Source organism: Prorops nasuta, unplaced genomic scaffold (genome assembly GCF_024137725.1).
Source record: "Prorops nasuta isolate Cenicafe-Biocafe unplaced genomic scaffold, Cenicafe_Pnas_1.2 PNAS00009, whole genome shotgun sequence".
Lineage (NCBI taxonomy): Eukaryota > Metazoa > Arthropoda > Insecta > Hymenoptera > Bethylidae > Prorops > Prorops nasuta.
The window spans coordinates 4,446,048-4,473,470 of NW_027116806.1; the positions used below are offsets into that span (position 1 = coordinate 4,446,048).

General features: G+C 36.8%; 2 protein-coding genes across 3 annotated transcripts in view; one reads left to right on the plus strand and one right to left on the minus strand.

The window, feature by feature from the left end:
• The window catches only part of Syt7 (Synaptotagmin 7), a 121,061-nt gene extending 100,124 nt beyond the window's left edge, over positions 1–20,937 (minus strand). Inside the window, exon 1 of the mRNA XM_066731860.1 lies at positions 20,280–20,937. The gene's annotated coding sequence lies outside the window, so the exon portion shown is untranslated. The remainder of the gene's footprint in view (positions 1–20,279) is intronic.
• A 2,719-nt stretch (positions 20,938–23,656) lies between these two features.
• Positions 23,657–27,313, plus strand: LOC136776092 (vanin-like protein 1). 2 transcript variants are annotated; one of them, XM_066731449.1, is made up of 9 exons: positions 23,657–23,867; positions 24,073–24,194; positions 24,815–24,895; positions 24,962–25,099; positions 25,160–25,306; positions 25,403–25,566; positions 25,630–25,844; positions 26,005–26,109; positions 26,197–27,313. In XM_066731449.1, exons 3-9 carry the CDS (start codon positions 24,836–24,838, stop codon positions 26,967–26,969), a joined length of 1,602 nt encoding a protein of 533 aa, XP_066587546.1. In that variant the 5' UTR covers positions 23,657–23,867; positions 24,073–24,194; positions 24,815–24,835; the 3' UTR covers positions 26,970–27,313. The 2 variants fall into 2 exon arrangements, with proteins under 2 accessions (XP_066587546.1, XP_066587545.1); XM_066731448.1 differs by lacking the exon at positions 24,073–24,194.
• Positions 27,314–27,423: the final 110 nt, after the last annotated feature.

Below are 27,423 nucleotides of genomic sequence, written 5' to 3' on the forward strand. Positions count from 1 at the left end.
AAAAAAGAAGCTTTTTTAAACTGGAATTTACATTCGTTAAAAGTTACGTGAAAACTCATATATCGATTATTCAATTGATATAAACTTTAATACCATATATATATATATATATATAAACGTTACATGTGTTTAGTTCGAACAATTATTAATAGAGGCTTCCGGAGATTTACAAAATTATCCCATCTCGAATCGCTTTTCGCAAACATTTCCTACGTTGGTATTTTCGAGCAGGAAAATCCGATATCTGTACAGGAATCTGTTCAACACAGTCAGCAGCAGTTTTCAAGGATTTGCAGTGTCTTATTGAATACTGAGACAGGACAGCCTAGTACCTTTCCAAAAAATATTTCCTATTGCTGTGTACCAAGGCACACGCCGAATCCTCAGCTTTATTCACCATACGTACTCCTATACACAATCCTATCTACCACTATCATGGAGAAATTCCTTCTTTAAAAGTTCACCACACTGCAAACTCTGATATGTTTATTTACAAACCATCGTGTCAAAGTGATGCCTCGCAAATATGTGCAATTTTGAGCGAATCATCGGATTTGCAGTGTCTTATTGAATACTGAGACAGGATAGTCTAGTACCTTCCCAGTAATATATTTCCTATTGCTGTGCAGCACCAAGGCGCACACGCCGAATCCTCAGCTTTATTCACCATACCTCCTGTACTCCTACATATGTAATCCTATCTATTACTGTCATCGAGAAATTCCTTCGCTGCAAACTCTAATATGTTTATTTACAAACCATCGTGTCAAAGATGATGCCTCGCAAATATGTGCAATTTTGAGCGAATCGTCGGATTTGCAGTGTCTTATTGAATACTGAGACAGGATAGTCTAGTACCTTTCCAGTAATATATCCCCTATTGCTGTGCACCAAGGCACACGCCGAATCCTCAGCTTTATTCACCATACCTCCTGTACTCCTATACATAATCATATCTACTACTATCATCGAGAAATTCCTGCTTTAAAAGTTCCACCATGCTGCAAACTCTGGTATGTTTATTTACTAACTTTGCAAAGCATCGTGTCAAAAATGATGCCTCGCAAATATGTGCAAGTTTGAGCGAATCGTTGGATTTGCGAATCGTATTAGAGACAGGAAAACTAACTTTGGGAGGGATGAAGAGATGGAATGGCATTTTATTTGAAATTAAATAAATTAATTCGAGGCTGTGCGTTAAATGCAAAGAAATAGTTTGGAGTAAGTTGAAAAAATTGCAGCTGATGGTAGAATTATAAGAAAGCCTATCCAGAGTAGCAGAACTGCAATAACTGCATCGCAGTAGTTATGCCTAATCTTGATCAGACATCCAGGACTCCCCATTACTACCACCACAGCCAATTTCGAAACTCCTATTACTGTTGCCACCTCCACTGAGAAATATTACACGCGAATTTTTATCAAATATTTTTATATTCCACCAAGTATAACGAGCATTATTAAAATACGATAATAGTGTCTTTAAAATGCATTTGACACGTGCAAAGCTTGCAGCTTTAAGTTCAATTTGTGGTAAGAGAAATGCTACGAGATTTCATTTTACGGTGTGCTGGACCAAAAATGATTCAATTTATCATAAAATTCTCATAAATCCATCAGCTTTATAATGCAAAAAATATGTTAAAACGTAATACTTGTTATGTTTATTCGAGTTGTCTTGGCTGCGTCTTGGCTCATGTATATTTTGGCATGATCTCAAGTACTTTGCTTGATTTCTTGGAGAAGGGTCAAAGTTTCTACAGTTTCAACGTGCAATCTGACCAATTTATGTAATCCTTCGAGCTACGTGTGGCCTCCCCTTGTCCTTGTGATAACGCAACGTTGCAATCAAGATATTACACTGATAAAACATGGCGCTGCAAATTAGTTACTATTTCATTCACTGCACAGTTGAGTGAGAATATCAGGTTGTGTCGTTGTAGGGAAAATTGTTGTAATAAAATTGCACTATGGATTCTTCAAATTTAATTATTCGAAATATTCTTAAAATATCCTTTAAAGTGGTTGCATAGACCCACTTTGGCACGTAGCCAAGTATTTAAAGTGCCATTCTTTGAAGAGGGCAAAACTTTTCTTTCTTCTGTCGAGGCTTAACTCGTCTCCGGCTATCCCCAGAGAACAAATATTTGATCATAACAGTATTATAAATTTGGACGTAGCACGTATTATATAAAAGTTGAAAAAGACCAGCACATCTTTTGCCAATTATTTCAATGACACCAAATCAAACGAGAGAAAGGATATTCTTGCAAAGAATATATCAATTTTTCCTATATATAAATCTTCCTGCTTGTTTTGTCATTCCTTCGTATTTTCCAGAATTTGGTCCATGCTGAGGACAAAGCACCATATATAAAAGAGGAGCTTTTGAAATACTGCTAAAAAAGGTAAGATACTTTAAGTTTCCTTACAGTGACAAGATTACAGAATTTTCTTCGTTTATTAAAATACATTGATCCTTTTATTTTATTAACAACATTTTTTCTACAACTATATGTAATAGATTTTTGATTGATGGAAACGTTCAAGGGACTGCATGGTCTTTATTTGATGAGCAAAAATAATCGGGTTATGAAGGATCCAGTAAATTATTTTCAGCTTCTTATAAAATATGAAAATCAATTTGCAGTGGCCAAACCAAGGATAGGGTATCTATAAGCAGTACAAATTTAACACGACGACAATAATAGTGTCTGAGCGAGAAATTGATTATAATCGCCTCGGTATAGCAGAAAAGTCACTTTTGATTAAATCTGTAATTCTCAATTAAAATCATGTTTTTCTTCATTAAATTAGATCAAAGTCACCACATCCAAAGAAGCACAGCGAAAAAAGTTTAATTATTATTTACATTCCAGCTTATAAATATTAGTCAACTCAATGTCTCGTCGAGTCTACGAAAATCGTTTACTTTGTAACAAATCACTGATACAGCATATATTACTCGAAATGAGCTTTTTCAAATGTCCCGTTGACATTTACATGTCACGATCGACGCGTGGAACGAATTTTCTTTGACGCAGCAACCAGAAACAATGGAATTCGGTTGGAGCACAAAAGCCAACGCTAATGAATGTTACTAAAAAGCTTAATTCGTATCGTTTTAACGAAATTTTGCATGCACTGCTCGCACACACACACACACACATCTACCCTATATATCTGTTACGTTTCATCGAAGCTACACCAAGTATATATAAATTTTTGCACGAATAATCACAGCATGATCGAAGGTTCACCGGATGAGAAGCTTTGGGAGGAATGGTTTTTAAGCGACGTAGTTAATTTTCAGTAGTTCTTCCAGCTAATGCACGTTCAGCGCTTGGTATAATTAAAGGCTGAGGCACGGCCACAATAATTGGACAATCGATCCCTGTGATAAGAGACAATCGAGCACATTGCAAAGCTCTCTGTAGCAGATAGGGAGCAGTGAGAAATGGCAAATGCCAATCACCAGCTATTTAACACAGCTTAGTACGATCTAAATAAGGCGAGGAAAAAGAATAAATGATTCTCTACTTTTTTATATAAAAGTACAAACGCTGCGCAGACACACTGAGAAAAGAGAAATTTAAAAACCTTAACAAGTTCCACAGTCCAAGATTATATCGTTCCTCGAGATAAAGTAATTAAAGCCAGCTCCAATCTTACAGATCGAACTTGTTAAAATGCAAATTTTTCCTTGCAAAACTCTAATTGATTTTCGAAAATTTATTATTTTAATTCAGGGCGAGTTGATTGGTGAAGGTCATCGGGGAGAAAAATTGACGTGTAATTAGTCTATTTTGAAATTGTAATATCGATAAAAAGTTTAACATGTAAAAAGTCGAGGAGCTGGAGGCAATTCGATGAAAAACGCTATAGCTTCATGCAGAGTCCAATTGACTTGAAAAACTTGGCTGCCGAGCATTCATGCCATGCTGCGCGAGCATCATCAGGACTAATATCGAAGGCAGTTTCGCTATGAAAATGAAAAGCAAGGCGTAATACAAGAAAATTGCCCGAGAGCGAATGATTTATTACGATATATAGGCAAATTTTCATCAACTTTTTTTTTTGCATTGATCCGGATCCTTTTCCACAGCTATCAATGCTGCATCTCGTTGATTAACAATATAGTTGTCTCTCGGTTTGCTTTTAATAAATTACAGAGAGCAAAGAATCCAGAGACAAAGATATATATATATATATATATATAGTAATCGTGAAGGAAAAACGTAAGCAAATAGTGGAAATTTTGTAACTGCGGCAAAGCGCGCACGAGGCAGCTCAATTTTCCTGTAAGCCGACCCCCCACTTCAACTACTTTTCATCTGACCTCGTTTCTAATTTATCATCGACCCTTCCGTAGCATGTTAAGGCAATTTGAACGAAGCTCGTCTGGGTCGTCATCGTCATCCACCGCATTTTAGCAGAAACTTTCAATGAAGCCCATATATATATATATATATATATATATTTTCACCATTCGTTAGATTTCTCTCGTACTCTCCTTCCACTTGTATCTTTACCCCCCCCCCCCCCCCCCCTCTTCTCTTCCCCTCTCACGCAAACTCTCTCTCTCTCTCTCTCTCTCTCTCTCTCTCTCTCTCTCTCTCTCTCTCTATAGCAACCCTTTAATCGGTTCAATCTCATCACGATAGCTCCACTTTCCACACGTAATACCGAACGAGTACAACGACCCAGTGATATATTTAACAAATGTATAAAGCTTTCGAATAAGGTCCATTAACCTCATTATCATGGAGATTAAGATCGCGAGAGCTTCGTAGATTATTCAGTATTATTGTTGAAATTTTCGCTCTCCCTTGCTGTTATATGACATATAGATATATGTATAATACGTATTTTTGTGAGCCATTTTATAAGCGTTGCAGTTATATAAAACCAACCATTCTTGCAAATATATTTTGGACAGAGAGAATTTCCCTTTCGGGATAAAATTGGATAGCGAGCTTCCATCGACATTGGACGTCATTGTCAACATTAAACCTCTAGGTAAGCACGATCCTTTAAAGTGAGAACTTTGGTTTTTATGGAGGAGCGAGAGAGTTTCCATTATAAAGTTTTTGCACTAAAATACTCCTTCCTTCGAAAGCCTTTACTTGAAATTTTACGAGTTTATTTTGCTGGATGTAATTATCCCGGAATTAATAAGTAGCAGATTTTGAGGCATAATTAGATTTTTCTGTATGAAAGAACGATCAGAACGATTCGTATGGCAATAATTTATTTCTGGACGTTATTAGTCTCGTGAAATCTTGCTTGCCATATAATAAGCATGGAACGTATACGCTCAATTGCCATGCTATTATACTAATGCTCTTACATAAAAATCCAATCTTTGCGTTATTACTGAAACATTAATCCAAATCACCATTATGCCATTTTTATGGTGGCATTTTATTGGCTAAGTAAACTGTTATCAACATATCCTCGGGCTATCAATTATGATTAGAAATGGTAAAGCTTACTGGTCAATGGCTAGCCATTCCACCTTATCATCTATATACGATATTACTCCTGGCTATCGTTTACTTTCTATAATACTAACTTATACCATAACCAAATGTATCGCTGGTATCTGCTACTATAAACCGTGAAATGCCAGCTGCAAATCAACTTTAGTGCACTCTTGTCCCCAATAGAAGAGATAAAGCCAACGTAAGATGATCCCTGCATCTTGCGCCAAAGGATTTTCCACCAGATATGGCCTTATCGTTCTGTACAAAGTAGAGCAAAAAAATGAAATATTATTTGTGATCACATGCACTGACCATTATTAGCATTGTGCATTATTTCGATGTGACAAACACGACAGATAATTCGAAAAGCGTCAGACGCGACGTACGATATATTATTTTATATATACGTACGAGGAAAATTCTTGCTTTACAGAAATATCTCCATCGTCTTCCATCGCACCGTAACATTTTAATATTTATGTCAAAGTATTTATTACGTTAGAGCTTTGACAGAAGTGCTGAATCAGTCATTTTCCTGGAAATATTTCCATAAATATTTAATGTCTCCCTCTATAATTACTTGGACTACTTCGGGTTAATTTTTTTAATAGCAAATGATTACTTTCTTATCGCACTGTCAATCTGACAATGCAGAGTGGAGGATAAATTTGCTTGTTTTTTTGTTCTTAGATTACAATCTCTCGTCTAAGTATATATATATATATAAATAGACACATACAAGAGCTTGGGTAGATTTGATTAGCGTCTCCTGTGAGTGCATGGGCTTTAATCTGATGGGCAAAGCGAGCACTTTTTCCAAAGGCCACCTCGAGAATTATTGTCACTTATGGCACGTTACACGAGGAATATTGAGATTCCTGTGTGTATATACACAGCTCGAATTGCATATAGCCATCTCAAGAATTCTGGGTCAAAGCAGAACCCGTGGCAATTAAATACCGATATATAACACGAGTTTCGCTACAATTTCCAAAAGTTTATTTCAAATTTCAACTTGTTTACTGGCCCCCACATACGTAATGCTGAAAATCGCTTTGGCGATATAGAAAAGCGTTTTATACTGATATAAAAATTGTTGTAACAGTCATAAAGGTAAGATTGTGTTCAGTCCACAGGAAACATACAGAAGGTTATAAAGCATTAAATCGATTTCTAAAACTTTGCTATATATGTGTACTTTCCCCTAGGGATGGGTTTATAGTGTATCATGGTGGAAATTTATCACACGTGACGTACGAAAATTCAACACTCGACGTATATGTGCGTGTGTACGACTGAGTAAAAAGCAAAATATTAATATCATTGTTATCTCGAAACTCACGATTAGTATATATATATATATATATATATATATAGAGAGAGAGAGAGAGAGAGAGAGAGAGATATCGCTACCTTTCGCAAGCAAGCATTAAAATTCCAAAACGATCACGAGGAATGTCAATATTGCACAGTTGAGCAGACCAAGTTATAATCGAGCCAATATTATTGGAAAGTATACGAACCAGTGGGTGACAATAAAGATGGCAGCCAAACTTTTATTATTATCCATTTTCTCTGGTTAATCGCTCTTTCGCCAAAGTTTTTATCACTTCTATTTATTCAAAAGTCTTAATTAACTGTTTTTTTCCCTTCATAATTCGAGAATAAAGTTTCAATCGACATCTTTTCCTTCGTGAGACTTCATCTCTCCCACTCCGCGCAATCTCCGAAAACTTATTCCTCGATAATCGTCGCTAATTTCACTCTTTCAAGGTGAAAATAATGACTTTTCGTCGGTTGGTCGAGCTTTTTGCAGGCTCGAAATAGAATTATAGTTTGAGTGCATGGTATGTAAAAAGAATTTCTAATATTAGCACTTTTTTATTGTGCAAGCTAGGTCCCATGATGATTGCACGGATTCAATAAACCGAAGACGTTCTATTTTGCCATAATGCAATTTCAATGTGTATATACACGTGCCGAAGGGGCTGACGTCGATGAGAAGAAAAAAGTAGAAAAGTGATTGAATACTTTCCCCTTCGCAAAATTTCTTCTGAATGAAACATGGCGCTAAAAGCAATTTCAACGTAGCTCTCTGCTCTGATAGATTTATTCTAATTACCAGCTGTTAATCGAGCGGTGGTTTATTATTGAATTTCATCCGATAGACGAAATTATTAATGATCGATACGTATGATGTACCCTACTGATAATTATAATTATGCTCCGAGTAACTTAATTTCCGATCTATTAAATTCGATACGCTACAATTTTATATTTCGTAATTTCAAATGTATATCTATATATAGTTCTTTAGAGACAAAAAGAATGAAAAGTAAAAGAATGTCAATGTTGACGAACGATCCTGCCGATAGTGTGTTACATATCAGAGAGACACACGTGGGAGTTAACAAGCGATTCGAGGCTAAATCGAGATGTCACGTTATAGTCATATGCTACATGCAGCATTGTGCATGGACGATCGAAAGAGAACATTGAAGCAGTAATAAATTCTGATTAAAGAAAATTTGAAGATGATGCTGATAGGTGACCATAGTGCGTCTTTTTGCCAAGATCACATTTCAGCCTTGAACCCTCGACCTTCCTCCTTCGCCACCAACCATTTATCCTCGCTTGACCAAGTTTTCTCATTAGATTTTTTTCTTCCCAAGCTCGACTGATACCTCTCCCATGACGCACCTTCCAAAATACTTGCACTCTGGCTCCTCTCAATATTTTATTCTCCCTGAAAACTTCGTATAAACGATTTTGTTCAAAATCATCCCTTGCAGTGCGTGCTTGGGAATAGTATTTCATCACTATCATTTCTTCGTGCAGAAAGTTGAGTTAAACCGGATATAACGTACGTATTCTCCCCACCGATATAGGAATAAACTTTTCGTTCATCTAAATTACAAAGTAGTATATTAAACTTTTTGGCATGAACGTATTATAACCTTAAATAAAACTTGTGTAAGACGTGACACGTGTTTCAATGTTTGCGATGAATGTACATGCGCATTGCATACAACTGCACATGTATATATAGGAATAAACAAATATTCAACAATTTCAGTTTCACAAAGTAATTAAGGCACTTGTCACTAACATTTTCCAGGATTTTTTCGAAACAAGATATTCTGCTAGGTACATAGGCTCTGGGTAAATTTATTCAATCTCTGTTTTGCCAAGGAAATAATCAAGGAGAACAATTAGTATAGTGAAATACGTTTGAAGGGGTGTGTTTACAAAAAGTGTTATTTCAAAAATCATTTTATTTCTTTGAATTTCGCTGTAAAACTTTCTCTTATTCGCAAAAATGTACGCTCAGGCTAGCGAATTGATATTTATGCAGCAAATGTCACTTGATATTTTATACAAGCAAAAATGGGCTTGAATGTTCTATTTGAAAGAGCGTAAGAGCTCCTACAATATTAATCAGAAACGATTTGTATTCTTCTTCGCTCGCTATTCAAATATTCTTTTGCCTCTCTCTCTCTCTCTCTCTCTCTCTCTCTCTCTCTCTCCCCCTCCCTCTCTCCCTCCTCTTACTCTCTCAACAGCCTCCTGATGCCATTTCTTTTGTTCCTTTTTAAAGCATCTTTAGTCGCCTATAATTTTCACAGATTATACATCGTTTAATAACTGTTTGCTCTTTCAATAAAAATTATCCTGGTATGGAATTTCTAAGGAAATATAATCAGAGTTGAGAAATGAAACTGAAAAAGGAGGTTTTTCCTGAAAGCAAATTACAGGCCAACGTAAATTAAGAGCCCAAATATCAAAGAAAACGGATATGGCAAATAATAGGAAACTTATTAGAGGGTTCGATGTGTATCGAGGGTCAGTGTTCCTTTTAATAAACGTCAGGAGGCACCTATACAAAATACATCCATAAAAAAATTATACGATCACAGCATTTTCGAGAAAAGTGAAAGATAAACTTATTTTCGACTCGAGGGATATTCGAGTATTATGGAAAATCACAGTGTTGCTTTTTGTTCTTTTTGAAAACCTACAAAGTCAAGCAGCAAGAGTAGCATGATATTGGCAGTTTCTCGAAGCCATAGGAAACAAGTCAATGCGTATCGAGGGAAATAAAATTCCTAATTTATCGTAAAATATTGATTTGTTATCTCATCATTTTTATTTTACTCTTATATATCTGGAAGAAAATAAGACAATTATTTTATTTATACATTAAAGCATTTAATAAAGTGTCCTTGTGAAAAAAGCAAGCAATGTTTGATCGATATAACAGTGTGAAAAACTATCTAGCAGCACCTTAGTTAATTCTGTTAAGCTAAAGACTCGCAACGCAAAAAGAATTGCGAATTTATATCAATTTATCATATAAATTGAACCAATAGGATTGGATTAAACTTTTTCTTGGGACAGATCAAGGGATTGAAAATAGTCTCTGTTTTATTGGCCCTCTATTTGTTTGCACCTCCACAGTTTTTTCATAGCACTTGATTTATCAAAGTTTAAGGTGAAAAATGATTTATAAAGTTTACAAGAGACTTCTTTTCTGGAAGAACTTGGACCTTTCAAACAAAAAAGGATTTAAAGCTATACCTTAAATCATTTTAAACGCTTCACACGCTATAAAGCTTTGCTCTCAAGAGCAAATATTCTTCACACTTGGCGTAAAAATAAAGTGATCAACCAGATAAACACTGAGATTGATAATAAAATGACAAATTCCTACCAATGTGGCATTCAAACACGATGCATTTTTTAACAGAGTCGGCGACTTTTCCATACAATACGCACATCTACCAATTAATATCGATATCGATATCATGAAGCATTGAAATAATAAACCATGGTGGAAATGATTCAATATTGATCAACGACTACATTCGAAATTTATAATTTTACTTTAGAAAAAAAACATCCATACACCTGATACATGCAATAATTTCAATGATTTAGTATATATATTTTATTAAAACAGTTTGAAAATGCCTTGCAAAATGTGCGAATGCTAAAATTAATATTAGATATATATATATATATATATATATATATATATATCAAACAATGCATAATAGCTTGCACTATATAATATTGTATTACAAGAAAATGGATAAACATTGGTATCAGGAAAAACGATTATTTATATATTCCATTGCAAAAAGCAGAGTATTCTCTCTGATATTACGATGGATCTTGAAAATAGGAAAATTACACGAATAAGAACCACCACGAGCTCATGCGTGTTCGCTCGACATATAGATACGTCTCTTTGATCTATTTATCAAAATCTTATTGATCTGTAACGTTCATACGTGGCTGAGTAATTGATGGTGTCGCATTTCCAGGCTGGTACGAATTAGTTACAAATGACAAAGCTCGTCATGCATCAGTTTGATCAATCATCGGTAACCGTGACATTACATAAGAATCGATCTCACACATATCCTTGTTATCTGCGGTGAAATGTATCTTAAACGCAAATGTCAATACCTAAACTCTCCGAAACATATTCGATACACGCGCTCTTAATACGTAAAATTGATAAAAATATATCGTGCGATATTTGCAATTGAATTTTCCATCAATGAATAAGAACGAGAGTTATCTCGTCACCACTGATTGATATTTTAAAACAATTGCAATAACCGATAAAATTCTCGATATCGCAAAATAATCGCTCCTCTCGAAAACTCTACTCTTATATGCTCAGCTGACTATCTGGACAAACACTGCTGACGATAAGAATTCAATTAAGAAATACAAAAGTCTTTGTGGAGAATGGAAATTAAAGAACTCTCTTGCCACATCTCTTCTCTCTAAGTTTACACATTTTTGAGCTTCGTTCTCTCGTTTAATTTTATCAAGAATAATAATCCACTGCATCCACAGGAATGCAAAAGTTTGTAAAAATATCGATTTACGATAAAGGAGAAGTTATATATATATATATATATAAAAAGGATATATTTATTCGAATACCGAATATAAAGAATGCTAACAATCTCGTGTTGCGGGAAAGGGATCCAGGGGGGGGGGGGAAGGGGGGGGGAGCTATGAAATCTTTATCACGAAGCCTTTTTTAGCGCAACAAACGAAACGTTACACGTTCCTCTTGAATCAGAGCGAAGAAAAGAAGGGATGAAGATTAATTTACACTTGAAGAAGCTGCGAAAGTACGATAAATCGAATTATCACCTTATACTCTTATAGTACAAAGTTTTTCTCGAGCGAAGCAGAAAGATTCCTGGTAAAAGTTGTTAATTTCATCGATCCCGAGGCCAAGAAAATTGCGTCCTCCCTCGGACTAATTTTAATCTGCTTCTCGTTATAGAAAGGTATAGCCTTGAAACGGGTACGCTTACCCCAGCGTGTGACAAATCACTTTAATTCATCCATATAATACCACTTTGTATGAAAACGACAAATTCCAAAGCATTTGCTTCGCTACCTGTGCTAATTTACAATTTAATTAACTCGCACGAATTAACGTCTTAATCCTGCAGATTTCAACCCTCTTTTAAAGCGTTTACAGCGAACGAAGCTACTGCATACTAGTTCTTAATATTCGCTTCCCTCTTTTCCTAAGACAAAATCACCAAACAATTCGATAAAAATACACGATATTTGCAATCACGAAAATATTTCATGCACTGATTATTATTTACAATTAACGTGTATAATATTTAGAACAGCCGATCAATTACGCAATACCTTCGTACATCTCTCTCGAACGATTTACTTTACACAAAATAAATCATAGCTTATTTTTTCGTACTCGCAGGTCTTGTCAGATTTACCGAGTGCAACTTTCGAAAATTTGACGAAGAATGTTCGCGACGTACTGTGAAAACGTACTTGAAGTTTTCTCTCAAAGGAAAATTGATCCTCCTTTTACCGATAACACACGATAAACAAAACATGGTATATATATATATGTATATATCGCATTTTTCAAACTCCTGATAATAGTTTTGCTCTCGTTTCCCCTCAAATTTATCCTCTTTCTCTCTAACATTATTATGATTAAAATATTCGCAAAACCAGCTTGCGTTTGCTTCGATCTTCATACGCACAAGATTACGTTCTTTATATCTAATTATATAAGTCGTAAAATGAGTGGCACGTGCATGACTTTGCCGAAGCACTTGCGACCCCCCCCCCCCCTCCCGAATTATCGACAGATGCGCCAAATTGGACCGTAGCTAGGGTCAAACGAGCAGAGACGACCAATCGAACAGTTACACTCGCAGTGGAGAAAGCTCGACGCATCAGACAGAATGTAAATAACAATCCTCCATTAACAAAGTATCTCTCCAAGTACTTTCTTCCACCCCCCCCCCCCCCACCCCCTATATACTCTTTCATCAAAGATCCTTTTTCAATTAAACTTAAATATGTATTTAGCTTCCCTGCAATTTAATGCGAATATTGCCTTGGTTTAAAATCAACTCGTTCGTACAACTTGCAAAAGAAACGTAGCGAGTCTAATGAATAATTCAATTGTTGGTATACTGTGTTGAAAAGGAGGAATATTAAAAAAAAAAACATACACACAGATGAGAGAAAAGCAAGATCGTTTTGGTATAATAGGATAATTGACGTTTCTCGTTGTTCTTGTATCAACTTGAAGAATAGTTTTGATTTAGCAATTTCTTGCCTTGTGAAACGAGTGCTCCATGCTGAAGAAGCTAAAGCGAGGCAGGAATTTAAAAAGAAATTTCTTGAGCTGGAGGGAAGCTAAAAATTACCACGAGGATAATTGCCAATTTATATGTATATACGTATATAATCGACCGAATTAATTTTTGTTTTTTGTTTTTTTTCGAAAATTTCTATATATACAGTATCAAGAGAGTATACGATCAGGCAATTGCAATCTGTTTGTCATGCAACTCGCATTCTCCTAATTCAAACATTATCGTACCGAGTCAATAATATCGCAAACGTCCAATGTTCACGAAATTCCCCCAGATTCGAATTTTTCACTAGATATTGTTACCCTCTAATTTTATCTACGTCGTAAATAACGCAAAAATGTTTAATAATGACGCGTGAATAAAACACAACCATACATGTTTTACGAGACAATATAATGAAGTTGCGTGTATTCTCGCACAATATTTTGCCGGAAAAACTTTTCCATGGAGCTACAGAAGCTAATTTAACTTGGAAAGTATGCATAATTATTCAGTTAACGCACACTTTGATGCATTAATTATCAATGCGTGAAATAAACAGTATTCGTGCATCGGCCACAGCGAAAATGAACATTTATCGCTGGAAAATTAATATCATGACGATATAACAGAAATTTAGCGAAATCTTTTGTTGCAATAATAAAATCGTTTGACACGTTTTAATTTTTTCTTTTGCTCGGAGAAACATTTTGCTTTTCCTTTGGTCATTCGAATTAATTAATTCGGTATAATGAAATTCTCTTTCGACTAGGAAGGGCTCTTGCATATTGCCGAGCAAAAGTATAGCAAATATATACACTCGTATTATTAAAATGATATAATAGAAACGCAATTAAGGCTCTAGTATATTCGTTTTAGAAAAATAATTGCGTCTCGTGTGTTCCACAAACTTCATTCATTCCCACCCAGTTATTTTCAAGTTTTTGCAGGATGTAAGAGAAGAGAATAAATTAATGAATCGTAGTGAAACTACGGTTTTGATGGATAAGGAGCATTTATCAATTTGACATATACATTCGCATATGGAGTATGGTAAGCTGCATGTATGTGTGCAGAGAGAAACATATATTCATACGACATGAAAGTTAATTAAAATTACGCCTATCAGAAATTCAGTAGCGAATAGGTACATGCAGCATGCGAGCAGCTGGAGGAACACGAATGTATTTGTATTCGTTTTACAAATGTCTTTGTGCGAGATTTGCCATAACGCGATATATGAACAAGTGAAATAAACAAACCTGCAGCTTAGGTATATTTCAAGAACTCGACTCGAACGATGTTTCCAACTACGCAACTTTGCAAAATTTTAATCAAGCTGCCAATTTCTCTATTATAAAAGAAACACGGATCTCTAATTTTTGACCTCGTGTGGCAAAAGTTGATTATTTTTTCATTGTTCCAGCAACGCTTATCCCTCGCCTTAAATTCACAACTAATACATTTTCACACAGAACCTGCAATTTCACTTGCAAATTTCTAAACAGACAGAAATCGTGGATTTGACGTCACCATGTTCGTTACAGTAACAAAATTCAAAATCCCACCTTGGCAACATTTCTATTAATTAATTTGTCAATTCTGAAATTGGTTATGGAACAAACCTATCGACTTTTTCAACTGTCAGAGAGAAAATTCGTTAATTTGGTCATTATTATTATAAAATATCTCCATCGCCCAACAATTACATACACCAGCAATACTCTCACATATATATACTCAGCAATTTTACTTGCAAATATCTACTGTACCACGCGCACTCTAGTTTCTAGCATTCTCCACTCTCCACGTCACTCTGCTCGTTGCATTTCGAGTATTAACGAATTCGAGGTCCACAGTTTCCATCGAAATCTAATCTCCGCGCCATAAATCTACAAAATTATCCCTCCCTTCCTTTCATCCCACACATACAAAACGTTTTCAATCCAAAAGAGAAACTTGTGCTTCGTCGGCGAACCTCCAGCACAATGGTCAAGTAGAAAAGGTCAGTGGATATAACGACAAGCATTTCTCACGTACACGTTTCTGAAACATTCGTCTTGATTTTAATTCCTTCGCCGTTTCACCCCAAGAATCGTATTAGCGTTTCGTGGCAAGTTTCGCGATAACAAAATATTTGTGCTGTAAGAGCTTGACAGATGTATATGCGAGTAGAATGAGCAACGGATTCGCGTTTAGCAGGTGACGCAGCGTGAAACGACGGCAAAGCTTTAAATGGGCGATTAAGCGCATTCGTAGTGGCATTTCACTGGAATTCGCGCAATTGAATCGCAAACTTTCCTAACATGCGCGGAGAGTTTGTTAAAGGAGCACAGTTAGGAGAGGGGACAAGGGTCTGGGGCAAAATTCCTGGGACCGAGTTATTATGAAAATCGTAACAATTTGGGTGAATTGGTGAAACGTATGTGGATTTAAGTGCATTAGGGGGGGGGGGGGAGTTGAAAGTGGAAAAAGCAAAAGAGTCGGACAGGAAAACGTGGCGGTCGAGCGCTGACTTGGCGATGCAACCGCTTATTGCCACGCAGGAAAACGATCAACGACTTCGATCCACTCGTTACCACGAAAAAGCGAAAGAGTCGGATGAGATATGGCGGGCACGCGGCATAGGGGGGGGGGGGGGAAGTCGCGAAAGTGAAAAAAGCAAAAGAATCGGACAGGAAAACGTGGCGGTCGAGCGCTGACTTGGCGATGCAACCGCTTATTGCCACGCAGGAAAACGATCAACGACTTCGATCCACTCGTTACCACGCTTATCCGATCCAAATCGAATTTTCCTCCGCTTTCCATACTCTCGTAGATTTTCCAAAGAATACACAGAGTACACTGCACCGGAAGTGCGAGCACCTATGCTTTTGCTCCTTTTACATTATTCATCGTTCTTTTCCAGGAATCCTTCGTGTCACCAGGACGTTATCCCGTCCTGAACTTTGTACACCGTTCCAAACATTTTGTTTTTTATGCAGATGGCAAAAAATAGCGGATGGAGGCAGACTCGAAGGAAGCTTGGACGCTTCGAGGAAACAAAATCGCATTTACCGAGGAATAATTAATGTTTGTATACGCTTTAAGGAAGGTTGAGAGGATCGTTGAAATTTTTATACATTCCCAAGCCTTTTTGAAAATTTTATTCAAATCGACCTTGAGTGACGCTTGGAGCGAAAATAAGTTCCATTTATCCATGAATTATTTACTCGGGATGAGGTTTTATAGAAATTTCACGAGTTCCTCCAACCCCCCACCTGTTTCGGAATTATAGTTAATATTCGGAAATGGTCGATCAAAGCGTTCAGCTGCTGGAACCGGGATGCGATCGTAACGCACGCGTGTGTGTGTGATGCATTTCACGAGGAATGCGATACGTGTGCATGTGAGATCGAGAGAAAATGGAGCCGCTCCATCGATGAGAATCCTGGAAAGCACGAGGCAGAAGAAATCACTGGTATCGCATCAGCACGTTAAGAAATGTCAATTGGCTCGAAATGTGCCGGCCATAATAAAAGCAGCTTTGGAATATTGCTTGGAATGCCAAGAAGCTCGGTGTCTACGGCATTCTGTGCTCGCGTTCCAACGGGCCTTATACTACTTCTCCTCTTCGATCTCACTTTAACTTTTTCATTCTCGAAAAAGCCCTGGAAAGGCAAGACTTTTTCTCCAGACAAGGTGCTCTTGCTCAAAAGGAACAAAAATCTCCAAACTCGCAACGAGACTCGCCAACTTAATCGAGCAGAGTACAGTCGACGTATTTGGAACACGGAAATTCTTAGTTTTAATTTTATTTACGTGTGGAGAACATATATATATATATATGTATGGGTGTATGGAATAATTCTTTTTTCAAACAATGTATTCAATCGTGTCCTAACGTTTATTCTATTTGCTTTGGGATTTTTGTTACGAAAATATTTTAGTCGATAAATGGAGAAGAGAGATTTGGTAGGTTTCCTCTGGTATTATACAAATTTAATGCAAACAATACTTTAATCTTTACAGAAACTCGTTCGATGCACGATTTATGAAAGTATCGCGTTTGTTTTATCCGGAAATTAAATATTATTCGTGTGTTTTCCTCGGCTTTATTCTCAATATTGACGCAAGCTTTTGGCTTAAATAAAGTGCTTGATCAGTCGAGCTTACTGCGCGATAATCGCTTTTCTGCTTAAAGTCGTACGAATGCTTGGATTCAGGTTGCAGGATAAGTGAAAAGTTTAAGCAGCGCCAAAAGTTGATCCATTTGAAGCTAATTTCTCCAAGGCTATATACAGCGTGCTCAAAGTCTTCTTTATGAAATTTTTTATTGCAACTTTAAAAATTACGATATAGGAAGGAAACAAAATATTCTTCAGCATCCACTCATCCCTCGAGGGATACAATTTCGACTCGTCTATTCAAAGGCGTGTGCAAAATTCTAAAACGAATTTACGTTTATGGGATAAATTTTATTATGCAAAAAGAGAAGCGTAGGATTGAAAAAATAAGTTATATATCGATTATCAGTAATAAGCTGACTCTACTTGAATTCTGTGAAACACGTGGCCCTGATAAGAGGGGGGGGGGGGGGGAGAGAGAGGGAGAGGCGAATAAACTAATTGAGATCAATCGAATGCCTAGCAGGGTTCCATCGATCTTTTTATGCCAATAAACACAGCCCTTTGGAAAATTTACTGTAACTCGATGTGAACGAGTCAACAATTTATTACTCGCTGCAATGTGGTTATCGCTTTAATTATATAGCAGAGAGAAATATTCCTCTTCCCCCCCCCCCTCCCCCTCGACTGATAATTCACCTATACCTCGCAAAGTTGAAACAAGAATCATCTATTCGCGCGTAAATGATTATTATACTAAGGACGAGTAAAGCGTGTATTAGTGCAATTTAATTACAAGATATTTAAGGGTAATAGGGCTGGCGCGGCGGGGCAAACAATTAACGATTTATCGTCGTAATCAGCACTGATATTTAACAAGGCCACGTCATTTCCGCCCACTTAATTTAGTAGAGCAAAAAGACACTGTCTCTCTCTCTCTCTCTCTCTCTCTCAAAGGAGATTCACTTCCTACAGGAATATTCGAGCATCGATGACGCGAAAATTGTGCTCAAATTATAATAAGCGGAGCAATCAGTAAAATCATTGTTACTGATTTTATTGACTTTATACAATTCCTGCTGTCTTTTAAAACCATGCATCTATCCGTCTTTAGTAGAGCAAAAAAGCACTGTCTCTCTCTCTCTCTCTCTCTCTCAAAGGAGATTCACTTCCTGCAGGAATATCCAAGCTTAATGAATGACACGAAAATTGCGCTGAAATTATGATAAGCCGGGTAATCGATAAAATCATTGTTACTGATTTTATGAACTTTATAGAATTCTTATTGTCTTTTAAAAGCATGCATCTATCCATCCATGTCCCGGTACTCCCGACCTGCAAGAATTCAACTTTACATCAAAGTTGTTCCGTGCATCGAGACAAACGAGTTGGAAATAAAAACACAAGCTATAGTTTCATAACGTCCATAACATTAATTTTTCAGAAAGCAATTTCCATGACACGCATCTGTTTAAATGAGTCAACCTGACATCCTAGTGCAAATTCTATTACCAAAGTGTTTGTACAAAGGAAAGAGAAAGATATCGCACCGGATCAATTATTCCATTATACCTCCACGTTACGTAACCGAAGCGTGACATTTCAGGGTTCTTCATCGAACGCGGACTCTACGCTTAACGCTATACTTAATGGCCTTAAAAAATTAATAGATAAGAGAGATAAGGCAACACCGAGATAAAGCTATAGCCTACGCGTCCTGGTCGGGGCCCAACTTTAACCAACTCGCTCGAACGTCTACCTTATTTCGATTAATAAATCAACTGGAGAACGCATAAAACCCTTCACTGATAAATTTACTTTCTTAATAATAAATAAACGACGAGAGAAGCGGTTATTTACGAGCGAATTTAGAAATACCTCGAGACGCAGGATTATTGTTAGAAAGAAAATTCGAGAAAAGATTGGAAAACTGCTGGAGGAAATTCTGCCGCGCAAACAACGAAAGAAAATGCTGTCGAGTGAGTTTCCTCGTCGGGGACCTGCAGGCCCTGCAGCTTCGATCAATTCACTCGAACGTCCAACGTATTCCAGTTAATAAATCAAATGAAAAACAGGAACAATCTCTTGCTATAATAATTTTGTTTTCTTAATAAGAACAAATAATTTAAAAAACGATCGTTTACAAGCAAATTTAGAAACATTCCAAGATTTACACAGTGTACGTTACGATAACGATTAAGCAAAAGGAAAATAAAAAAACTCGTGAAGATCCTATTGCGGAATAAACGACGAAAGAGAAAAATCGTATCTTAGAATTTTGGGGCAGTGGAAATTAATTTAATAAATCAAATGGAAAACAGGAACAATTCCTTGCTATAATAATTTTATTTTCTTATAATAATAGCAAATAATTTGAAAACCAATAATTTACAAGCAAATTTAGAAACATTCCAAGATTTACACAGTGTACGTTACGATAACGATTAAGCAAAAGGAAAGTGAGGTATAAACTCGGGGAGAAGATCCTATAGCGGAATAAACCACGAAAGAGGAAAATCGTATCTCGGAAGTTTGGGACAGCGGAAAGGTGAGAAATTCTTAGGGGATGTTGGTGGATAACTCGGCAAATGGCGAACCATCCTGGAACAAGTTTAGAAACTAATCAGGAGTGAAACAAGACGGTTAAGTGCTACGTCTGTTTTCACATTTCAAGCGGCAACTCTGACGCTCGGGCAAAGTCCGAAAACTCCTCTTATCCGCGCTATCAAAATTCGTGACGGCGCGGCGTTCCGATCGCAATATCCTCGGCCCGAAGCCAACCTTAAATCAATCGTCCTGTCTTCCGTCCCTTTCACAATCGCAGCAATCAATGCGCATTTCGAGAACGTCCTTATAATGTGGAAATAAGCGTCAGGTGGTACGGTGCAAGGCTCGAAAAGGTCGGATGCATTTCGCAGCGTCGGGGAAGAGCTCGGGAAAGGGCTGTAAATTGCACGCGGAGGGTAAATAAAAGAGCAGTAACAATAAGGAGTAAAAGCATAGAAAAGTTTACGAGCTCCTATACTTACGCGGATCTGAAAGCAGAGGAGATGACCGTTTCCAGGTGCGCCGGCGGTGGGGCCGCGCAAATTTCAATGCGGAACAACCGTCAGCAACAACTCACTTCATATCGCGCACGCTTGCAGTTACCGCGCACCCAGAGGGATTCCACGAATCTCCACCGTGCCTTCGCGATTGACCTTTGAGACTCGACGGTGGAGAGACCAGCCAGCGAAGATCACGAGAAAACGTTGTGGGAGGGTGCAGGAATTTTCGAGAGGCTCCGGAAGAGACGGAAAAAAAAAAGAGAGGGATGAAAAAATGGGTCGCAATTGTTGGTGCTGATGCGTGAGAGAAAAATCCAATTTTCGCGGACGGAATATGGAAAATTCGTTGCAGGGATGAGAGAGTAGGGGTGGGGGTAGAGAGGCAAAAAATGGAAAGATAAATAGCGGAAGAGAGAATCGTAGGAAAGGCTAAGGGTGGGGGGGGGGGGGGGGGGAGAGGAGCACGAGCAGAGGGGATCGAGGATGGTGCCCGGAGAACGAAGCTGGTCACTGAAACGTCGCACAGTCGAGGAAAAATGTAGTACGAGGAAGTTGAACGACGACGACGACGACGACGACGACGACGACGAGGACGACGAGGAGAAGAAGAAGACTGACGAGCCACCGCGTGGCAGCTTGTGTCGCGACGCACTGCTGCTTCGCTCGCGGCTCCCAACCAACCCTCGTCGTCCACTCGCGGGCTCGCTACCCCCACCAAGAGTGGTGCGGCGCGGCGCCCCCGACCCGGCTCCGACCCCCAAGAAAACCGCGCGCACCCCGCGCTAACCTGACACTCCCTTCTCCCTCTCTCTCTCTCTCTCTCTCGCTTTCTATATTTATATATACATCTTCTTCGCTTCTTCTCAGTTTCTTCCACTTACCCTACCTCGCCACATCACTCAAAACACACAAACCTCCATCCTGCCGCGGACTCTCTACCTATACCAATCCATTCGATCCTAACCAATGCTGTAGCAGACGTCTGATTCTGCAAACGTGCAAAATCTCTTGCACCAGAGACCAACGTGTCGCTGGGGAGCTCTCTAGTTTTCGGTTCAGTCAGTGTATGAATGCACTTCTTCCTATAGGTATATATATATATATATCAGTACCCATTTTTCTTCCCTTGGATCTCCATCCCTCTTCTCCAGATTCCCTCTACCAACGACATCAAAAATTTTCCTACTTTTTCACCACTGTACACCAACCAATATTTTCACAACACTCTCTAGCCAAGATCGATATATTCGATCTTTGTACTCTTACTCTTCTTACAAATGTAAATATTCACTCGCACTTTTTCTTAACCATATCACTCTCGTTCAACGCGATTTGCACTTGGGTACCTCGTACAATAATATTTACGTTTCGCTGCACGACCTCTATTCGTGGTTTCTTTGGAATTATTCTATAAGGCTTTCTGAAAAATTGTCCCATTGTTTATTTTTTTTTTTTTTTTAGCCCTTGACTCGACGAAGCATTCAGAGTTTCTTTCGAGTATACTTTCGTAGGAGATTCGTAGAAGGTTTCATGGCTTTGGAAGATTCATTTCGATATAGGTATAGCTGAAGGATTAAAAAGGTGCAAGAGTCTTTAATGGTACGAGGATTACAGTCCAATATATCCCTTTAAGCTTCTAGTTGCGAGCGAGAAGCAGGAATGAGAAAAAAGCAAGGGTATATATATATAGGCAAAGGACTTTGGAGAATTTCGGCTAGTTGAAAGTAACGATGTACTCGCTGAGCACTCTGGATGTTCGCTGTCCTCACGATGGACGAGGTCCTAACGACCTTGAAAATCTGGTCCAGTTGCTGATTGCGTCCACCGAAAGCATCGCATTAGGATGCGCCGTATCAAACTGAATTTATCTGCTCTCTTTAGAGCAGCATGAAATTGAAATGGAAAAACGTCAAGGTTCTGATTTATTTTAGCCCTTCTTTCCATTCCATTTTTATAAATCTATTCTCGGAAGTAAGCCACAATTCGTACGTTGCAGCGAAAACATATATATATACACAATAAATAATAAATAAATCATTTTTATAAGATTTTATATATATATATATATATATATATATATATATATATGTAATATAGCATTATAATTTTTTTACTTAATATTTATACGAATCTTGCGATTATAATACAAATGACTGGATATATTTCGTATATCAGGGTATTAAGTGGGTTTAGAACAAGTATTTAAATTAATTTTATTTACATTGATGAATTTTAATGATAAATCAGACAAGGTGTTGGTAAATAATTTTTTTATGAATATAGTATATATTAAATTGAAGTATCAAACCGATGACAAACACTGATATAAACCAGGAGAGACTTCTTTTGCGGCTCAACGGTGCATGGTAAATACTTACTTAGCTAGACAGGAAAAGAGGCAAGATTCTCTTAAAGCTCGACAATGGATTTTCAGGCTCGTTCATGTCTGGGGAAAACTGGTTTTCCATTACAAAATTCTGTAGTCTAAACCAGTTAATATATTCTATCGATTGATAAATATGAATACTGTTTAAAGGATTATATTTTTGTAAATAATTCATAATAAACATTGGAAAGCATTATTTTTGTTCTTTGTATCAATATTAGCTACATTTGAATAATGGAAATTTTAACCAAAATAAATTCAAGCTTCTTAAAAGTTCAATGCTTAATCATGTCAAACATTTTTCATTATAATTTTTAAAATATAATCTTTTTTTATTTTAATAATTGTATACTTTTATCAAAATAGGGTAGCATTTTTATTTTCAATTGAAATTCATTGTTATATCATCATTTTTTTTTCACATATGACCATCTACTGCTTAAGGTACAATCTACTTTATCGACACTTCACAAACTTACTCTATCGTTGAATCTTTATCATTAGAAATTTATTATATCAAGTATCAAATAAAATTTCTTTCAGAGTACAATAATCCACTGGCTATATATGAAAAAAGAACGCTGCTTTTGGCAAACAATTTTTGCTCGATCTGCATTACCGACAAAATTGAATACTTCTTTGATTTGTAACAAATAATAAGAAAGGAAAATTCTGATATGTATAATAATCTTCGAAAAACGAGTGTGCTTTAATCAACGTAAAATTTCTCCTCAAATCCGATTAAATGAAAAAGTTATAATTAATTCATGTACGTACAAGGACAAGTTAATAATTTAGCATTTTTAATGACACGACGAAAATTTTCCAGATAAAAATTTATCATGTCTGAAAAGTTGATATATATTGTTTGCTTCAACAATTGCTGTCTACAGATTATTAAGAGTTATAAGTTTAGTGGTGGGGCGGTACGCATATACAGTTAAGTAGGGAAAAGCCAGCCACCGCTTCTCATCCTTTCACTATACTAAAGAGTACTGACCGGTACAGTCGTGATAGTTATAAGGATCTGTGTGCAGTGTGCTGCTGCTGTTGACTGGCATTCTAGGCTTTTTCCACACAGATAAAAGACTATATTTTACATACTTCGTATATCCTCTGATTCATTGATACAACATTTTCCAGGAACTCCAGCACGTAGGTGCTACTACATTTTATTATCCTAGGTAAATATTACATTCTCTATAAATCATATATAACGTATACAATCCACACGCATTTATATTGAAACAACGATATCTATCAAACCAAAAGGTAAACATTGTATTCTTCTTATCCAATAACTCTAAAATACACAAAAACAACTATACACGACCATAACAAGATCTTTTATAGCGTAAGACACATACACAATAATTTTTTTTTTTCCAGTAAAATCCAGTGTTTTATATAATTAATATTATCAATCGTTCTATATATCCTTATAAGCATTAGAAATCGTTTGAAGATTCTAAGTCACTGAAGAAAATGATCGAAAAATAAGTGATAAGAAGGTAATAGATATTTAGTGAAATAATCATTTCTCGCATGTTTACTCATTAATGTAGGAGTTGCATATGTTTTAATTGTCAAAATACAAGTTAAAATACTTGACGAAGATTCGTGTGCAATCGTTGGCAAGTTTTTACGGAAAATAAAAGTGAGCCATTAATAATAAGAGTAAAACACTTTGAAAGGCTAAGGAATCTAGATATAATTGCGTTGGGTATCAACAAAGAATCACCGGTACTTACGCTCGCTCGACTGCTTACTGTAGCTGGCATATACTATAGATTGCTTATTTTGCACGGATAGAAGATGGAACAGCAGAATATCCGAGTCATGTGATTGCAGTGATCAGCGAACTTTGTATCACGCTTTTTCAAATTACTTTTAATCTTGTGTCTCGTTCTTATTTTCAATTAAACAAGACTATGAAGTAATTCACAATATTTATGCAAGCTATTATTATGTTTCAATTAAAAAGAATAAGAAATATATATATTTTTATCATTATATTTCTCTCATATTTTTGAAATTTACGCACAATTGATTAAAATTCTTTACCCACGCAATCTATGCATTGAAATTCAAACAATGTTTTTAATCATGCTTTTATTTGTTATAAATATAGAAGAAAATCTACCCGGAAAAAATGGGAAGAAAATTATATTTTATTTGCTCGCTGTTAATCTGCTTGCAAGTATCTGATCAGGTAATTACATAACGTTGAAAACATAATAAACTATTATCCGTGTTTTTAATCATATCGTTTGATCAGAAATCAACGCCAGACTCGCCAAGTTACATTGCCGCAGTGGTGGAATTTCCACCGAAACAGGAAGCGAGCAGTGAGTTAGGATTACGCGAGAATTCAGAATCCTACGTTCGAATTATTAAGAAAGCAGCGGAATTTCAGGTAAGCGGCTGATTTGCATGGAGGAAAAAGACGCGAGAATTTATGATTCACCGGTTTCAGCGTGCCGACATTATAGTTTTTCCTGAGGATGGTTTAACGACGACCGACTTACCAGGAAGAGACGAAATAGAGTCGTGGACAACATTAGTTCCCGCAGTGTCCGAGAACTACATTCCGTGTCTGAATGATACGATTCCTGTGAGCCAGGTCAGTGTTTACACTGTCTTAAAACGTAAATAAAAAAGCAGCATCACTTCTTTGTTCTCCTTACTTTATTTACATGTTCTTTCCAATGTACCAAAGGTATTGAAAAACATATCCTGCGCAGCCCAGCAGAATCAAATTTACGTCGTTATAAATATTGCTGAGAAACATCCGTGTGAACACAAAAAGCATTGCGCTGGAGATAACACTCTTTATTACAATACCAATGTAGCGTTCGATCGTAACGGAAAAATTATCGCTAGGTTGGTAACACTGGCTTATGCGCTCTACTTTATCATGGAATACAAAATACTTTTCGCTTTCAGATACCGTAAAACCCATTTGTATCTGGAGCCACAGTTCAACGTGACAACCAACCCGGAAATCGTAACGTTTGATACTGATTTTGGAGTGACATTTGGAACTTTTACGTGTTTCGACATATTGTTCAAAGAGCCAGCTTTAACTTTAACGAGGAAGCATCAAATAACCGACATTATCTTTACCACCGCTTGGTTCTCCGAGCTGCCGTTCTTAACCGGTAAGTCGTGTCGATACTTTAACGCTCGAGTAATACTCATGCTGATACCGAAAAATGGGATTTCCACGATTATGGTCTTTGAAGCGTTAAATTACCAACAGTATAACAGCAGATAAGCGATAAATAAATAAGTAAAAGAAAATAACGTACTTTTCCACAGCGACGCAGATGCAGGCTGGGTGGTCGTATGCCGAAGACGTTAATTTCTTGGCTTCCGGATACAATAGACCAGAGGTAGGAAACTCGGGAAGTGGAATTTACATGGGTAATTATTTTCAAACATTAAATAATTTGTCAAAAAAGTGTAGCAAAAGCTTTCTATTGTCGTAATAATTGCTCGTCGATTTTTCAGGTCGAAATGGTATCGCAAAAATAACATTTCCGTTTGAGACCACTGAACATTATCTGGCAGTGGATGTTTTAAAGAAGAAAAAGACCACACCAAGCGGGGATCAAAGTAATTCCATGAAACTTGAGCATGTAAATACTGAATATCTGAGTGCACGTGCAAATGATGAAACAAGAGTAAAGCGTGCCAATGATGTCGGTGAACTTAAATTGTATCATGACGATATTACCGTTTTCGAAACTGCTGCTTTTAACACGTCGACTACGAAAAAGATTTGTCACAACGGTTTCTGCTGCGATTTTACAGTTGACATCAGTCACGTCGATCCTGCCTCCAACTATCGTTTTGTAGTGTTCAATGGATTACGTACTTACTCCAATATCATATTTGCTGGTACACGTGTGTGTGCAGTGGTTCAGTGTGCGAACGATACTGTCGCATCATGCGGCTGGAGCACCAAAACATCCGAAACAACCTTCAAGAAAATTGAAATATCTGGCACATTTGACAATTATGACGAGATATTAGTTATGCCAAATACATTGACAAGCCCATCATTGTTGCCGTTGAACAACTTTTTATTCGAAGAGCATAAACACGAAAAGCATGGTCACGTCACTATAAGCAAAACTGAGCCAGTGCGAAATGTTCTCACCTTTGGTTTGTACTGCAGGGAATACAGCAAAGATACATATAGTGCTGCATCTAAAAATTCTATGCATAATTTGCTCAGTCTTGCAACGATTATGTATTTTATTTTTTATATGTACAATTAACTATTCTTACATCATAAAGTATAGTCTCTTGGATCATGATTATTGTAGCAAAAATTATGTACAAAAATAATTGTTTTGGATTCTTAACAAAAACAGAGTTCCTTGTATTTCGTAAGCTTTAAAACCGCTTAGTTCAATACCTTCTAGTGCCTTGCGTGTACGCATAGATATTTATTATTGAAAAAAGATTATGCTTTTGCATAAAAGCTTTTATAATATTGTATTAACGGAGCGAGAATTCATCGATTTGTAATAACAATAATTAATTTATATAAGTCGAAAGCTATTTTATTACTTTCGTATCAATTGTATCAAATAAACAAAATATTATATTTTCTAAACAATCGAACAAATCTTAATTCTCATTTGTCCGCGTGAACTGAGCTCAATAACAGCAATAATTCAACTATACGAAAACTGAAAAAAAGAAACTCGAATGTTTAATGGCAATAAG